At 41.1% G+C, this 17,990-nt stretch overlaps 1 protein-coding gene across 1 annotated transcript; it reads left to right on the forward strand.

Moving 5' to 3' along the window:
- The first annotated feature begins 8,560 nt into the window (after nt 1–8,560).
- On the forward strand, nt 8,561–17,197 carry LOC133139478 (transcription factor PU.1). The gene is made up of 6 exons (XM_061259052.1): nt 8,561–8,719; nt 9,309–9,345; nt 10,741–10,903; nt 12,924–13,051; nt 16,080–16,230; nt 16,808–17,197. Exons 2-6 carry the CDS (start codon nt 9,325–9,327, stop codon nt 17,122–17,124), a joined length of 780 nt encoding a protein of 259 aa, XP_061115036.1. The 5' UTR covers nt 8,561–8,719; nt 9,309–9,324; the 3' UTR covers nt 17,125–17,197.
- Nucleotides 17,198–17,990: the final 793 nt, after the last annotated feature.

Genomic DNA, 17,990 nt, shown 5'->3' on the forward strand with positions numbered 1-17,990 from the left:
TGCTGCCTCAGACCCTAGCAAGCCTAATTTCGCAGTTGTCATAAGCACCCTTTTCAAACACTTTTGAAAGTGGCTTTTGCCAGAACTTCAGACTTCTAACAGTCAAGAGAGGAATTGCAGCAACAAACCATAACCATAATGCTTTTTTGTGAACGTGCTGACGTTGAAACCCCATTGGCTGTGGCAATTAGAACCAATTTTCAACCAATGAGCTATACAGTATACATATTTTGAAACCCAAATTTAAACACTATATACTATAAACAGGACTATAAACACAGGCAGAGGGTGAGTCAAACATGTTAGTGAGCCTTTTTCAACGATAGGAAGGGATTTACAATGGTCTTGTAACAATGTTTTAACACAAAACCTTTAACTATTGTACCTTTAACTCACAGAAGGGTACCTCAGAGTTTTTATCTCCAGAAAACAGCTTAAGGTGGCTTCATGCCAGAAATCTCTTGACTACAGTTAGCAGGTACCTGCAGGGATGAACAAAAAAGGTTTTTCAGGGAAATAAGGAGGGAAAGTGATACAGGAATCTCATCTGGAAAACCCCAGTGCATGCTGGGGTTTAAACATGTAGCTACACGCTTTCAGATTAATTGATAGGTACACTTCAAAAGCCTGGTTCCGGAGCACAGCCTAAAAAAAGAAGCTCTTGCTTTCCTTTCCAGCACCCGGTGTGAAAGTGAACGACACGTCCCGAGAGGCGAGAGGAAGGGGGTGCACACGGGCAGGAAATTGAAGAAAGACCAGGGGGCAGGAAGGGCCTGAGGCAGCTGATACTCCGGTGCTGTAATGGAAGGGGCTGGGCTAGAGGGGAAGACTAGCTCAAGGAGGCAGTGAAGGAGACTGCTTTGGCTGGCGATCCACTCTTGCGGTTATCAGAGCCTGAGGCACTCGCAGGCGTGAGAGCGTGTCGCGGGGAAAGTCCCTGTAACACGCTCCTTCTGACTGCGAAGAGCGGAAAAACACGGGGGAAACACTTGCCGTTTCCCAACCAAAAACGCGCGCACGAGACAGCTACTGTTGATCATTTTTGGCCTTGTTTCGTTTTTTTTTGTCTGAAAAACAGCCATGCTGTCAAACATGCGAAGTTGTTTAAATTGAAAAATTTAATGAAAATAATAATTTTGCCGAATATTGTATGAACAGTGCAAGCCATAAGTATTTGGACAGCCACACAATCTTTGTTGTTTTGGCTCTGTATTCTCGTGCATTTGAAATGAAACTATGAATATAAGGTTGAACTGTACACTGTCAGCTTTCATTTTGAGGGAATTTACATCGATATCGGGTGAACCGTGTAGGAACTACAGAAACAGCTTATCTGCTCAGACCCAACCCAAATGTTTCATAACCCATTGGACTGTGCTTCACTGACTCCAGACTGCAAAAGCAACCAATGAGTTTTCCCGGGCCAAAAATTAATGTTCTTATCTGGCCAAGTCAACCACCTGACCTGAATCCAACAAGCCATTCACTTGCTGAAGACAAAACTGAAATAAAGAAGACCATGAGACATACCGAAACTGAAGATGATAAAGTAAAAAAAAATCTCTTTCAGAGATGATGTCTATGGGTTGCAGACTTCAGACAGTCGCTGAATGCAAACAAATTGCAACCAAGTAGTAAATCTGATGAAGCCCTGTAAGTCCTACAATATATTCTCCATTACCGGAGATAGCTGGGAAGAGAGTTTTTGTCCGCAAATCCCAGATACGCTCCAGTGCAACCTGAAGTGAAACGTGTCTGTTCTATGATAGCGACCGCAGAATGAGATCTGAAACCTCCATTGCACACCTGCTGTTCAATTGTGAGTCATTTCATCGCTCCCTGCCGTGTGTTCATGCACAACTGTGTCCGGTCGAACAATCACTCTTAGTGTTGAAGACAGCGGCTCCACAATGCAGGTCTAGAGCCTGACCTGTCCTTTTCGTGGGGCGACTGCTGCATTTTGGCCAACCCAAACTGAACAGATGCATCTGCCTCGGGATCGGTGTTGCGGATAGGGTCATTTATGTCCTGTCACAGCAATTGAACTGTACACTGCCACTTAGCTTACATTTACCTTGGCTTGGCACCGGGATTGCTGCGGGTTTGCATACCGACAGTGTAGTATCTGGACTGGCATTTAAATACCGGTCAATCAAATCAAAGCACTGGGATGGCAGATTTACCATTACATTATTACTTCACAAATGCTGTTATTTAGAACTCACATACTTACTCCACATATATGTAACTACACAGCTATTATTTTATAGATGTATATAAAAAAGTTACTTGAGTTAAAAAGTTACTTAAGTCAAAAAGTTAATTAAGTCAAAAAGTTACTTAAGTTTTAAGCAATTCCGGTTACTACATTTCTCAAAGCTACAGTGGCACTGCCCCGCTTGGGAACTGACGTTGCTACCTGAGATTTACAAGTCCAGTTCACTAGCCATAGGACTGAAAACTGCTATAGAGTATTACAATGTCTAGAATGTCTAGAATTGCACTGAAACAAGCATTGTTTGTAAACACCTGTTGGAGTGTACAGCACTACACAAATATTATCCTACTTCAGACAAAAACCGGACTTGAAAGGTTGTGGTGCACCGTCTGCGTGTATTTCCTCATGTTGGTCATTCCGGCGAATAAACGATGTGAGAACTCTGCAATGACCCACATCGGGAAGTCAGACGACACACATTACATTACATTACAGGCATTTAGAAGACGCTCTTATCCAGAGTGACGTACAACAAAGTGCACACAGGGACAAGTGTGAAGTGACAAGGGCATGAACATATAGGTACAATCGGAACCCTTGAAGAATACATCAATTTATGAACTAGCATACCACGGTTGTCAGCTAGAATACCCCGATACAATAAAATATCTAGTACAATACAATACAACAATATCTATATATAACTATATATAAGTGCCATTATAGTCTATGGCATGCACAAGGCTACACAACTCACTAAATAAGCACTCTTTGCTTTAGCCTTCACTTATACTCATAAGTACATCCTGTTGTAAAAACCAGCTATGACCAGCTTGGAATACCAGCTACCAGCTGTTTCAAAACTTAGCTTGAGCTGTTTTTTCAGCAGGGCTTAGCTTTCTATATATTATAATGTGTCTTAGTATACACTCAGCAGTAATGCTGGGTGATACGACCTAAAAATTTTATATATATATATATATATATATACATACATTTGTGTTCAAATAAATAGCAGTGCGTTAAAAAAAGTGAATAAAGTGAAAATTCCAAATCAAAGCATTAACAAATGTAACAAGTCTGTGTTATTATTTTACAGGAAGCAAAGAAAAATAAATATGAATCTGTTCAAAAAAATTGCAATGCCGACATTTTTCTCTTCAAACTCAAACACTTACTGTATAAACTGAAGAAATCTTTCAAGATTTAACTTCCCTTCAAATTACTAAACTAATATTTAGTTGCATAACCATTGTTTTTGATAACTGCTGGCACCTAGAAACAGGTATTTCAGCCCAGGATAAACAAACTACATTACACAGTTCCTGTAAATTTTGGGATTTTGCTTCAGAAACTGCATTTTTAATGTCACCCCACAAGTTTTCAATGGGGTTGAGGTTGAGGGATTGAGCAGGCCACTCCAATCCACTCAATCCTTTTTGTCTGGAACCAAGATGTTGCTTGCTTACTCGTGCGTTTGGGGTCGTTGTCTAGTTGAAACATCCATTTCAGGGGCATTTCCTCTTCAGCATATGGCAACATAATCTCTTCAAGTATTTTCATGTATTCAAACTGATCCATGATCCCTAGTATATGAACCCAACACCGTAGTATGGAAAACATCCCCATACCATGATGTTTGTGCCACCATGCTTAACTGTCTTCACAGTGTACTGTGCTTTGAATTCACTACCCGGGGGTCATCTGACATACTGTCGACAACCACTAGACCACAGAATGTTACGCCATTTCTCTTTGGGCCAACTGATGTTTTCCTTGGCAAATTTTAACCAATTCTGCACATGCGGTTTTAAAAAAAATGGTGCTTTACAGGGCCTTCTTGCTGATAGCTTAGCTTTGATCAAATGTCTGTAACCGCACTTATAGGTAATTGTAGATCAACTTAAATCTTTCTGGAGCTGATGAATGGCTGAATCTTTGCCATTCTGACTATTCTTTGATCCATTATAACAGTAGTTGCTCATTTTCTTCCGTGTGTTTTGGGTTTCTGTTGCCATTTTAAAGCATTTGAGATCATTTTAGCTGAGCATCCTATAATTTGCTGCACTTCTTTATACGTTTTCTCATCTCCAATCAACTTTTTAATGAAATGACGTTGTCCCTCCGAACAATGTTTGGAATGGCCCATTTTACTTACCAATTCAGACAGAAATATATTTTATAATGTAAAATGTTTTATAACATTTGCTTCCCTTCTTCCTTAATAAAGGACAATTAATGACACGTTTTTTCACAGAATTAATAAATTCTCTAATTAAGCTATTATTTTTGAACACACCCCTTTCAATGTATGAGTCAATTACTCAGAACAAGCAGCGTGCATGTCATGACAGTTGGGTCTGTGGTTTTTCTATTACATACTACATCTACAAGTAAAGTATTTGCCATGCAGAAATATCACTACAACTAATAACAGTGGTTCATCAGGTTACTGATGTTGTACTGCTATTTATTTGAACACAACTCCATATGCATATATATTGAATTTTGAATGGTAATGATGTGCATTCAGTGAGCACTTATTTTTTTAGACCTAAGTCTTCTGCTGCTGTTGCCTATCCACTTAGATGTTTGATGCGATTCCTGTCAGCTTTGACGAGTCTGGTGCTTCTCCTCTGACCTCTCTCATTAACAAGGCGTTTCTGTCTGCAGAACTGCTGCTCACGTTTTGCACCATTCTCTGAAAACTCTCGAGGCTGTTCTGTGTGAAAATCCCAGGAGATCAGCCAGATAGTCAAACCACCCTGTCTGGCACCAATAAATATTCCATGGTCAAAGTCACTTAGATCACATTTCTTCCCCATTCTGAAACTTGGTCTGAAAAACAGCTGAACCTCTTGACCATGTCTGCATGCTTTTATGCATTTAGCTGCTGCCACGTGATTGCTGACATGATGACATAATAAAGTGATAACTGTGTGTATTTTTATTTCTGGATGAAAAAGACAACAATCCAAGGGATCACATGACCTTGTCTCCATGTCAGCATGCCTCATACTGAACATTGAGTTGCAGCTCCATGATTTACTGTTTGGAGGAGCAGGTTAAGTGGCTACCTCCTGCATTATAGCACCTTCTGCAGGGTCAACATGAGTTATAACTGCACATGGATGCTTATACAGGGCACAAATGTCCTTTGTAAGAAACATTTTAGAATATTATCATCTGTTTCTCTGTGTATGTAGTATTTCTATACTGCACTTCAGGAAATGAGCTTCTATGTGTTATGAGGGGCATGCACTCAATGTCACATTCAAAAACAAACCAAAAAACCATGAATATGTCTCTCACACTCTCCCTGGTGTAGCCACAATAAGATCCACACAGCTGTTGGGCCCTTGAGCAAGGCCCTTAACCCTGCATTGCTCCAGGGGAGGATTGTCTCCTACTTAGTCTAATCAACTGTAAGTTGCTTTGGATAAAAGCGTCAGCCAAATGACATTACATGTAATGTAATGTAACGAGTAGCAGTCTATTTTAGTCTTGAGCTGTCCAGTCACCCAGGGAAAATGCAGTTTGACTGCATCTAGACTGTCTGGCAAAGATTAACAGCACTTGAAAATGTTGGGTTAACGTGAAAACATTTTAAGTCAAATACCACTGTATGTGACCAGTGGCAATATGCGTGATCTATATGTCAGCAAAACATCGCACATCGCACCACATGGACCAGCAGGGGGCCATTTTGTTTCAACTTTTTAACTAAAATAATGCATTCTTGTAAAAGCCACATCCCCTTTGGCACCCTGTGTGCGTCAGACTCAGTACTTGAGTAATGTGTTAGTAACAGCATAATGTTACTTTGAGTAATATGTTAGTAACAGCATAATGTTACTTTGAGTAATGTGTTAGAAACAGCATAATGTTACTTTGAGTAATGTGTTAGAAACAGCATAATGTTACTTTGAGTAATGTGTTAGTAACAGCATAATGTTACTTTGAGTAATGTGTTAGAAACAGCATAATGTTACTTTGAGTAATGTGTTAGTAACAGCATAATGTTACTTTGAGTAATGTGTTAGTAACAGCATAATGTTACTTTGAGTAATGTGTTAGTAACAGCATAATGTTACTTTGAGTAATGTGTTAGTAACAGCATATTGCTACTTTGAGTAATGTGTTAGTAACAGCGTAATGCTACTTTCAGTAATTTGTTAGTAACAGCATAATGTTACTTTGAGTAATGTGTTAGTAACAGCATAATGTTACTTTGAGTAATGTGTTAGTAACAGCATAATGTTACTTTGAGTAATGTGTTAGTAACAGCATAATGTTACTTTGAGTAATGTGTTAGTAACAGCATATTGCTACTTTGAGTAATGTGTTAGTAACAGCGTAATGCTACTTTCAGTAATTTGTTAGTAACAGCATAATGTTACTTTGAGTAATGTGTTAGTAACAGCATAATGTTACTTTGAGTAATGTGTTAGTAACAGCATATTGCTACTTTTAGTAATGTGTTAGTAACAGCGTAATGCTACTTTCAGTAATTTGTTAGTAACAGCATAGTGCTACTTTCAGAAATGTGTTAGTAACAGCATAGTGCTATCTTATTATTCTCCACGTTTACGGGAATGCAGTATTCAAGCAAAATACATACAAGCCCCTGGAGTGAAATCCAGCTATGACCAGCTTGAAATTACCAGCTACCAGCTGTTTCAAAACATAGCTTAAGTAACCATTTTGAGTGTGGAGCTGGTCTGGACTGGTCAACCAGCTACAAGCAGTTTCAAAATCTATATTGAGTTGTTTTTTTTTGTGTTGTGTGGAGTGTTGTCTCAAATTTTGTATTTTTTATTTCACATAAACACTATGTAAATTATGCACCATTACAAAATTACATTTTGTCCTTGGCTTCTTGTCAATCTTGCCCGGAGTGCCTCACAAACTGTCATCGGTTGCAGCCTTATTTGCAGTTGCAGCCTTATTTGAGGCTTTGACTCAGGTTCTTCTGTAGTGTGTAGATGCCTGATGACTCAGTAATTTGAGGGGGGCATAAAAACGCAAATCATAGTTCTGATTATGAAGATTTGTATTATTCGTCAGTCTAAGACGCCCCTTTACAACGAAAAGGAAGACAATCTTAGCTCCGCGCTAGAAGGTGAAGGCAAGACCATGTACCTATAAATCAATACTGTGTGTGTGTGTGTGTGTGTGTGTGTGTCAGAGAGAGCGTGTGTGTGTGTCTGTGTGTCAGAGAGAGCGTGTGTGTGTGTCTGTGTGTATATTTTCACAAATGTGACAACAGTCTAAAAATACACCAAACATAGGGTCATCCAGACTATTTCCTGAGTGACTGCCCTGGTGTAAAGTTGCAATACCAGCTACCAGCTGCTTCAAAACCTAGCTTGAGCTGGTCACACCATGTTGAGTATGGAGCTGGTCTGAACTGCTCAACCAGATACCAGTTGTTTCAAAACCTAGCTTGAGCAGTTTTTTTTCAGCATGGTGTTGATTACTTGTGACATATGATCTGAACAGTTTGGACCCAAACCTGAACACACAGTGCAATAAAACACTATGCAAAGGGTCATTTAAAAAAATGTTGTAGATTAACTTTTGATTGAACAGCTTTGAAGTGCTTTTGCATATTCACTTGGCAGAGTCACTGTGCTATACCTTATAGCAGGCTGGAGAACATGTGATCCATCACAGTGTAAATGTGTCATAATAAACATAATAATTTTGTTAATAAACATATTTCACAACAGAATTCTTCTTCAGTTATTCCCCAAGAATCGGGGTCTGAATATTATTGTCACAATAATATTCCCCGGTGCCCTCCGAGAAATTACATTTCCAGCACCTCACACATCCACGTTCAGCAGGCAGAATTTTTCAGTTGATACTCCCACTTCAGTTTGCCAATACACCCCCCCCCCCCCCCCCCAACCGCCCCCCACTGTGTGTCTGCGTGAAATAAGTAGCAGCATGTACACCTGTGTCAAGTTAGAAGAGGCCTGAGTTTAGAAAAAAAACGAAACAATACAAAACACTACTCTTATTCATAAAGGTGAAGAAGGCATCGCTGTAATGAGGGAGGCCAGGAAAAGAACAATGGGGACCTTAGAAAACAAAAACTGCCCGTGGTTGGAGGGCTACTGGAAGGCCTGATAAGAGCGGCATGCTGTTAATCTTGCCGAGAGTCTGATTGTGAGAAACTTTGCATACGGCGATAAGAGTCTTGGCAGCAGGCGGTGGGGAATACGGCAGAGGGGGAGTGGAGGAGAGGAGGGGAGGAGTGGAGGAGAGGAGGGGAGGGGGGCAGGGCGTATAAAAGGCTGGGCCTTGCCGGCAGCAGCCTAGTTCAGGTGTGTCGCCGTCGCCCTCTCTCGCTCTCTCTCTCTCTCGGATCGTAGCCGCTCCCTTCCTTCCTCTTCCTGAGCGTGCCTGTCCTGGAGCCTCGTCTTCCTCGTCAGCTGCCTCCTCCTCCTCCTCCGCCGCCACGCGCAGCAGAGCCCCAGCGCCGCCCGCGGCAAGGTATTTCCCCCCGCTCCTCTCTGGCCCGCCGGCCCGTCCGCGCACGCCTCCGCTCCCGCCCGCCGAGTGAGTCAGCGCCGCCCGTGGCGCCGGGGAACTGTCCTTCCGTAGATACCGAAAGCAAGTCTCGCTCCGCTCAGTTTTGTGACTGTGTGACTTTTAGCTGAGCTTCAGTAAAGTGCTGGTCAAATGCAAACAGTGAAGCTTCTGTCATTGAAGAATGCGTTGGATGAAGGGTCTAGTTCAGAGGGACTGGCAGAAAACTTAAGAGTATCCACCTGTGTCGTTTGGAATAATGAGCAGATTATGTTTTGTGTTTGTATCTCTGCACTTTAAAATGGCAAGGAGCAACAGCTTCTATCAGTTTCTTTGAACGGTGGGAAATACAATGTTTGGATTTAACATGGTCTTGCTACAGTTATTCTGCCTGCTATCAGCAATGACATTTATTTCTCGTTGATATACGAACAAACCAAACTTATTTTGCCTGAACATACCGAAAGCAGTCATGAGGTATTTCCAAAAAGCTGAGCCAGTATTCCTACCACTCTGGATGTTCACTGAATTTGTTTTCTCTTTTGTTTTGCAGGTTTTATTAATCCAGCATGCTGGCCACACTAGAATCTGTGAGTGAATTTCTGAACGGTTATTTAAATCACACTTTTCTTGCTCACTGTCATGTGAGGATAAACCACAGTGAGTCACAAGGGCAACGTGTAAAAATGGTTGTGGGTCAGCGAGTTGTATTTTTTATTTCGACAGCAGTGTCACAAAATGTAAAGACTATTTTATTTGTTTTTATTTGTATTTGTGAAATGTGCATAGCTGGTATTGCTATGTCCAAGGCAAGCGTCAAAGCGCTAATTATAGCGCAAAGTTTTTTTTAGTTTTTAGTTTTTTTCAAAGTTGTCTGCACAGTTTGCTAAAAGACAAACACACACATACAGCCACACAGGGTCATGTGATGTACAAGCAGAGAATTTTGTCTGTCATGCAAAATACTTTCTGATGTGTGCAGATAACTGACGACATAATCCTGTACCCTCCATGCAAATAACTCCAAGCTCGTAAATTTCACTTTCCCTGAATTAGAGTTGGTTATGTTTCACTAAATAGAAACACTCCTCCTTATAGGACACATTCAGGAGGGGTTGGTGAACATGAATGGTATGGTCCCTGGTGTAAAATCCAGCTATGACCAAATAGAAATACCAGCTACCTGCGGTTTCAAAACATTATTGAACTGGTCAAATCATGTTGAGTATGGAGCTAGTTTGTTTCAGCAGGGATATCAGAAATGGTCTAAGCTGGTGGTCTTAAACCAGAATTAGGGCTGTAGGCTTGCAAGTGTTATATAGTATATGAAGTGAAATGTGTTATTTGTCTTGTCTAAATAACAGCCGTTGCCGTTAAACGCATATGTGGCAATCTTCTATATATATCTTTTTTTTTTGAGAAATGTGTATCCACAAGTTTCTATATCAGGGATCATCAAATCTGGACCTTGAATCAAAATCCAGTCCTGGTTTTCTTTTCTCGTGGGTAATTAACAGAACAGTTAGCGCTACTGATTGGCCAGACTGTCTTCACACCTGACTCCCAGGTAAAGGGACGGGGGAAACCAGCAGTTTGAGGACCTTGAGGACCGTGATTTGAAGATCCCTGATAATCAGTAGGTCAGGGATGGGCAAACTGCGCTGTATCTGTTTCAGGATTTCAGACCAACTTCTGCTCTTAATCATTTAATTAGCTCAATCATTTACATGATCTGTCATTTAAACATTCTGTGATATAAACAGCAGCTGATGAATGTTCTTGTTGTGTACCTTTTTATCGTGGTCTAATTTATGAGTGAATCGGTCAAGGTTTGTGTGGCTAATTAGCTGATTGAGCCAGGGTAACCGTTGGCAGGTAAATCCTGGAGTTGGACTGGAGTTGCCCATCCCTGCAGTAGATGTTGGTGGAGGTTGGTAGATGCATGTGGTCTGATCCATCTGACCCATTGTGTTTGTGTGCGACAGATCCGTTACCTCCAGGACTTTGGGTCGAGGGAGTGGGAGTCCTCCCCCTCAGCAGAGGTAGACCTGGACGTGATTGAGGAGTACCTGCAGGAGCACTCCGTGGAGGTGCAGCAGGGAGGCCCTGCTCCCTACTGCAGGAGCGAGGAGGAGCCCAGCATTGTGGGTGAGGAAATGTTCTGGAAAGGCCCAGATACCTGTCCATTTCCATTTCAGTTCAAGTTCAGGACAATTATTCTCATATTTGTAATTTCAAGATATAGAGCTCGCTCAAGGGAGAACATTTGCTTGAAATTAGAGAACCCTTCCCTCAAATTAGTGATCAGTGCTCACCCATTACTGACTGGCGTCCTCAAATTAGTAACCCCCGTCCACAACCTATTTTATTTGTGCCCAGGAGTTTAAAATCCATGCCCTCAAATCAATTAATTTAACTACTAATTTGTGGCCTCAAATGAATAATGTGTTCCCTCATTTAAGCTTTGATGTTCTCATTGAGTTCCTTCAATTGCACCTCTCTAGTAACAGTGGAACTTGGTATTCCATGCACACAGACCGGGTAAAAAATGCTAAATGTTTGCTTGCAACGTGTTGATAAAGTACTTAATTACTAATTCAGGGGGACAAATGAAATAATTTGAGGGTATGTGTTACTAATTTGAGGGAGCAGGTCTCTCTTTAGGTCACCAATTAGTAATTTGAGAGAGCATTTTTATAATTCCAGAGAACAGTTATAATTTGTAGGAATAGTTTTTCATTTTTTTACTCCTTTGAGACCTAGAGTAGCAGGCTCCACAGAACAATGTTCCCACAATGCACTACAATTATTTTTTGGATTAATTTAATTGAATTTTTACTGAATTGCCTGAATTGGAATAAAATTAACCCAAATTCTGGATTAAAGTTGCTCACTTATGATGAAGACAGAGGGTGCATACTTATCAGTGTGAATATCCCATGAAAATTGATTTTGTTGATCGACTATTTAGCCAGATTGCTACCAATTGGCTGCTTGTAACAAATGTAAAGTTTAAACAGGGGCACACCTCATTTCTATTTAATATTGAAGTAGCATAAATATGTAACCCTATTTATGCTGTAAGTGAGAGGGAAGAGTTATATATATTTTGTATTGTATTTCAATACTGTATTTGTGAGGAATATTTTGTAACAGTTTAAATATGAGTTTAACAGCCACATTTACTAAAACAAAAAGTAAACTATTGCCTTTACATCATTGTTCTCCTATCAGATTACATATTGCACAAAAGCACCTGCATGAAAGCCCAAAGAACATTAAACACTCCTAGTATTTCCTGGCTTGTTTCCCAAAAACACTTAGTGACTAAGAGCAGGACAAACAACAGCAGCCTTTCAACTGGAATTATCTTCTTTGCATTTTGTGTGTGTATTTGCCTGTGCGTGCAGTATGTGTTTATGCTTAGAGTCCACTGCTTCCATGAACGCCTGTACAGAATGTGTGTGTGTGTGTGTGTGTGTGTGTGCGCGTGCCTATGCCTGTGTACTGTCTATGCGTGGGTGTTTGCCTGTGGCCTGTATAGCAGGGGTGTCAAACTGAATTCTGAGAGAGCCGTTTTCGTGGTTTCCTTTTGGTGAGCTGTCAATTAAAGCCTTGAGAATATGGTGTGTGGTTTCTTTGGACAATCGATGCCTTGTATGAGCTGCGGGTGCCGAGAACAACGTGAAAGCCAGCAGACACTGCGGCCCTCTAGGACTAGAGCTGGACACCTGTGGTGTCCAGTATGTGTCCTATGTATGTGTGTATGTCTGTGTGTACAACAGGCGTTTGTGTGTCTGCTTCCACGTACAGTACACATGTATAATATCAGTGTATGTGTATGTGTGCCTATCCCTGTGTACAGTCTATATGTGTGTATACAGTATGTAGGTGTATATATCTGCCTGTGTGTACACCAAGTGTTTGTGTGTCTGCTTCCACGTACAGTACACATGTATGGTATGTGTGTGTGTGTGTGTGTGTGTGCCTATGCCTACGAACAGTCTGAATGTGTTTGTGTCTTCTTTGTACATGTATACAGTATGTGGGTGTCTGTATCTGTCTGTGTGTACAACAAGTGTTTGTCTGCGTCCATGAACCAGTGTGCAATGCAAAGTGAATGTGTTTGACGCGTTGGTGTTGACTGCTCAGTTTCGTTGTTGTGCAGAAAACAGTTGGTCAGGCCGATTTGCATACGAGTGGCGGTACAGCGCGCTGACCAGGACCGTGGAGGAGGGGTCGACTCACCAGACACCACAGCAAGCGACGTGGCTCAGCCCAGCCAGTGCCGAGTGGGTGAGTCCTGCCTCACCACCACGAACACACACCCATACCCCCAAGTCTCAAAATAAACCCTGTGTAAATGCAAAAACATGCTAGCTGTAAGTCTTCTACATGGCCTCGAGACTTCCTCCCGTATCTCTGCTTATAGATGTAACTTAATTACTAATAACGGCAAAATGCATGTGTGTCATAAAATAACCCTGCTATGAAAGTCGTCCTTCGTTTCACCAACACGCATGCTTACGGAAAGGCTGGATAATATCACACAAACAAACAAAGTCACACACACACATACATGAAGAACATACTGCAGTGACTATTCATACATTTCAGAAAATCCTCTGCAATCATGCTAAATGTTGATACAATGTCAAAACTTACAGTAAAAAACTATTTTCCAAAATAGTATGTATTTTACAAAGCGTTTCCGGGATTGGGGGCAAGGAATGTGTGCATACATCTCCCCCTACCTCCTTAATGACTTGCATATTCATGATAATGTAAATACTCTTCATAAAATACTTTTAAGAAAACGCTATCAACATGACCAACTCAAAGTCGAACAAGCAGAACATATCTTTCTGAAAGCTGCTGGCTAAAAGGTGCTAGCTAGAAGGCTGCAGACTGTGATCTTGTGATGAAATGAAACATCAGACAGGGAACTAGGAAAGAAGACCAGCGGTTTGAAAAGTGCCAAGCAACTTTACACTACCCAGCACGAGTTATCCAGCTTTTAGCCCTTCTAGTGCATAAAAGCATTTAGTGCATGAAAGCGTTAGTTTGTGTGTCAAACACATTAAAACATGCACTGTAGGTCTGGTGCATTCTGTTTTTGTTGTGCCGTTCTGACGTTTGTCCCTCAGAAACTTGCTGATATCCAATGGAACACATGCACATTATTAAGGACGAAGTGTGTGCGTGCGCATTTGTGTGCGTACAATATACTGCGGCCACATGCAAATAGTATGTGTGTGACAGAAACCTGTGAATTTTCTGTGAAATGGCACAATGGAGGCTCCGCCCCTTCTCATTTCCCCAGCCGTATACCAAAGTGTCAACACAGTGTGGACTTTCCTCTGTGTGATATCAGAGAAGGCTCCCCAAATTATGTTTTATCTTTGAAAATGCCACAGTGACAAGGTTTCTCACACAACAATGTGTATCCTATGTTTTTCTTGAATTTACATAAATTTCCATTTTAATATGACTGCAACCCAAGTGTTAAAAACACCAAGGAAAGCTTACAAAAGAGACGGGTATGTCCAGCAAAATTACAAAGATAGCATATACACATATATGGTAAGCACCTGAAAATAAGTTCTGAAAATTGTTACAAGAATTACCCTTCCCACAAATACCACAGGCTACAGAAACATTTTTATGAAATATTTTATTCCAAGCATGTTAACCCTTTATGGGCGGATACAACTTGCACATTACATCTCCCTCTATATGACAAATAATTTTCACTTTTTATAAATATATACACTCAGTGAGCACTTTATCAGCTATTTATTAGAATTATTCTTTAGACTTATTGGCCTTCTGTAGCCTATGTACTTAAAGGTTTTGACACGTTGTGCTTTCAGAGACACTCTTCTGCATACCACTGTTGTAATGTATGGTTATTTGCGATACTGTCACCTTCCTGTCAGCTTTGACCAGACCTTCTCCACTGACCTTTCTCATTATCAAGGCATTTCTGCCCGCAGAACTGTAGCTCACTGGATGTTTTTTGTTTTTTGCACCATTCTCTGCAAACTCTGTTGTGCATGAAAATCCCAGAAGATCAGCAGTTTCTGAGATATTCAAACCACCCTGTCGGGCACCAACAATCATTCCATTGTAAAAGTCACTTAGATCACATTTATTCCCCATTCTGACATTTGGCCTGAAAAATAGCTGAACCTCTTGACCAGGTCAGCGTGCTTTTATGCATTTAGCTGCTGTCACATGATTGGCTGATTAAATATCAGCATTAACATGCTGGTGTACAGGTCTATTTAATAGGTCTATTTAAAGTGATCACTGAGTGTATGCTCACTTGAGTATATCTCCAAAATCAAGTGTCAGTCAAGTGTCAGTTCACGTGTATCATCGTACATTACGAGAATAGATGGTCTGAATTAACCACATCATGCATCCAGGTCAATAGGAAATTGCTTTATAATATATAGAAATATACCAGCAGAGTACCTGGTAGAAATATGCTCAAAGAACTGAAAGGGGCTAATTAAACTAAAATAAAGCTAATTAAATACTGCAACCAATTAAACAAGCAATTACATGTTGTGGACAACAATAATACAACTCATTATAAAATAAGCATTACACTATATTCTAAAAAGTAAAATAAATAGGCATTTATTAATGTATTAATATAACTACTAATTCTGACATTAACTAATGAACAAATTATATTTTTTTTTGGCATGAACTGAATGATTACAAGCTACTGAAGCAAGTAACAAACTGCCTACAAAATTAGGTGCTGTACTGCAAAAGATTAGTTAAATGTCAATACTTATAGCGGCGAATACAGTAGTAGAACATATACACTTACCGAACACTTTATTTAGAACCTTATTGACTTAATCGGGGCGACATTAGCTCAGGCAGTACGAGCAGTCGTCTGGCAGTCGGAGGGTTGCCGGTTCGATCCCCCGCCCGGGCTGTGTCGAAGTGTCCCTGAGCAAGACACCTAACCCCCAAATGCTCCTGACGAGCTGGCACAACCCAAAAATATTGACAGTCAATATTTGACCATTGCAAGTTTCCCCTGCAAAAAAAAAAAAAAAGAAGAAAATAATCCAGCTATCAGAAATAAGAGTTATTGGACAGAGAGTTTTTTGACACGAATCGCGTCATTAGGCTTCAAAGGGTTCACGAATGGCGGTGGTTTAACGTTTTAGCGTGACGCCAATGGCGTATTTGCACATTGTCGGAACAGTTCTGTTAATAAGGAGGGGGGTATGAGGTCAGTTTGAAGCAGACGTGATCGGCCTAATGTCAACTTGGAAATGTCTTTAACTGGTTTCAGGGGAAGTGGCAGTGTGCGTACCACACCAACCCCAACAGCGACTCGGACTCCCAGTCCACAAGCTCCGGGTCCAACGACTACCCCCCCTCGCCCCCCATGGACCGGAAAGGAAAGAGGGGGTGTGACAGTCTGCCTCTCCCTCCAATAACAGGTATCACAGGATGTCCTTTGAATTATTATTCATGGTGGTGTTGTTTTTCTTTTCTTTTTTTAAAGAATTTTTACCAATTTCTTTCCCCTTTTCTCCCAATTTGGTAGCCAATTATACCCTATCTAATCCAATTAGTGCTACCTGGGGATACACCGCCTTACCACCGTGGTGTTGTTTTTCTTCTTTTTTATACTGTTAAACAACATTTGGTTTGAGAGAGATCTAATTATTGGGAATGTGATGTATCTTCAGAATGCTTGTTTCAGCTTTAATCATTATTATATATATATATATATATATATATATATATATATAAAATATACTTTTCTAGATGTTTTTGTACAGTAAAATGCTCATTATTAAATCAATCTTTCAGATAGCATTTGGTCCCACTCTCGCCAGACTTAACACTGATCATTTCACAGCGTACAGAGACACTGTCATGACGACACTTTAAAATAAAACATGAACAGCAAAATAGCAAAACAAAAACCTTCAAAGTGAGGTTTCCCCTATCACATTGGCTTTCTTTCGTGTTTGATTATCGCTCTCTTCCTACGTCTCTCTTCCTGGCCAGGAAAGAAGAAAGAGCGTCTCTTCCAGTTCCTCTACGAGATGCTGCAGAACCCAGAGATGCGCAGCTGCATCTGGTGGGCGCAGTCGGGCGACGGGACCTTCCAGTTCTCCTCGCAGAACAAGGAAAGGCTGGCCCAGCTGTGGGGCCGGCGCAAAGGAAACCGCAAGACCATGACCTACCAGAAGATGGCGCGAGCGCTCCGCAACTACTCTCGCACCGGCGAGATCTGCAAGGTGAAGAGGAAGCTCACCTACCAGTTCAACGAGGGCACGCTTCGGGGGCTCCAGAACAACGGCAGCAGGACGGCGGGGTGTTGAGGAGCCCCCCTGGGGGGGAGCATCCTTGCAGGAGAGTGGGCCCTGCACCCAGCGCACTTGGGGGGGGGGGGGGGGGCGCTGCCTTAAATACTGAGTATTTGCTGGAAAGGTGAATCGCAGACGTGAGGCGGCCATTTTGTTTGGGCTGCTCTCATATTTCAGTCACAGACTGCTGTATGTTCTGGTCGTGGGAGTGAGTGCGGGGGGAAGTGTACAAAGTGTGTAAATGTAAATTTGATAAAAAGCTGGCGAATACCGTAGGAGTGATGAGAGACCAAAGAGGAAGGTCCACTGCGCTTTGAAAATATTTGTAAATCCGAGGATTGTCGAGTTCTAAAGAGCTACTTTATAAGTAGAGGTTATGGGCATCGGGGAAGGGGGGGGGGGGATTTCACAAAGCAGGATTAAAGGGTTGGCTGAATTAATGCACTGAGTAAAACCCAGAAGTTATTTTCATTTCATTCCATGTTCCAGATCTGGGAGTGCTCCAGGTTTTTTTTTTTACTTGCTTTGCAGTTATCCAGGTAACTCTGTGATCCTGTTTTGTGAAACAGGGCCCAGGAGGCCACTGAAGGTTGTGTATGCTATGAAGAGAATTTTCTTATTTTTTCTGTTTTTGTTGAAGAATTGTTTGCTGTTTTTTATACCCAGTGTGACGACGATGTTGAAGTACACGTGTATATATGGAATGCTTTTTAATAAACTTGTTTTCTAAGAAAATAATTTGAGTGATGGTACCTTTTAGGAATCCATCTCAGTTGTTTGAGGTGTTTGTTGAGGGTCACAGATGATAATGGATATTTAGGAGGGTCACAGATGATGTTTCAATCATGTAAACGATTGGGATAATTAAATATTTGAGAGCA

This window comes from Conger conger, chromosome 10 (genome assembly GCF_963514075.1).
Source record: "Conger conger chromosome 10, fConCon1.1, whole genome shotgun sequence".
Lineage (NCBI taxonomy): Eukaryota > Metazoa > Chordata > Actinopteri > Anguilliformes > Congridae > Conger > Conger conger.

Bases quoted from the DNA above. Each gene is read 5' to 3' on its own strand.
- LOC133139478 (XM_061259052.1), top strand. From the start codon at position 9,325: ATGCTGGCCACACTAGAATCT. The intron at 9,346-10,740 runs GTGAGTGAATTT...TGTGTGCGACAG, and splicing joins TGCTGGCCACACTAGAATCT to ATCCGTTACCTCCAGGACTT. The intron at 10,904-12,923 runs GTGAGGAAATGT...GTTGTTGTGCAG, and splicing joins GGAGGAGCCCAGCATTGTGG to AAAACAGTTGGTCAGGCCGA.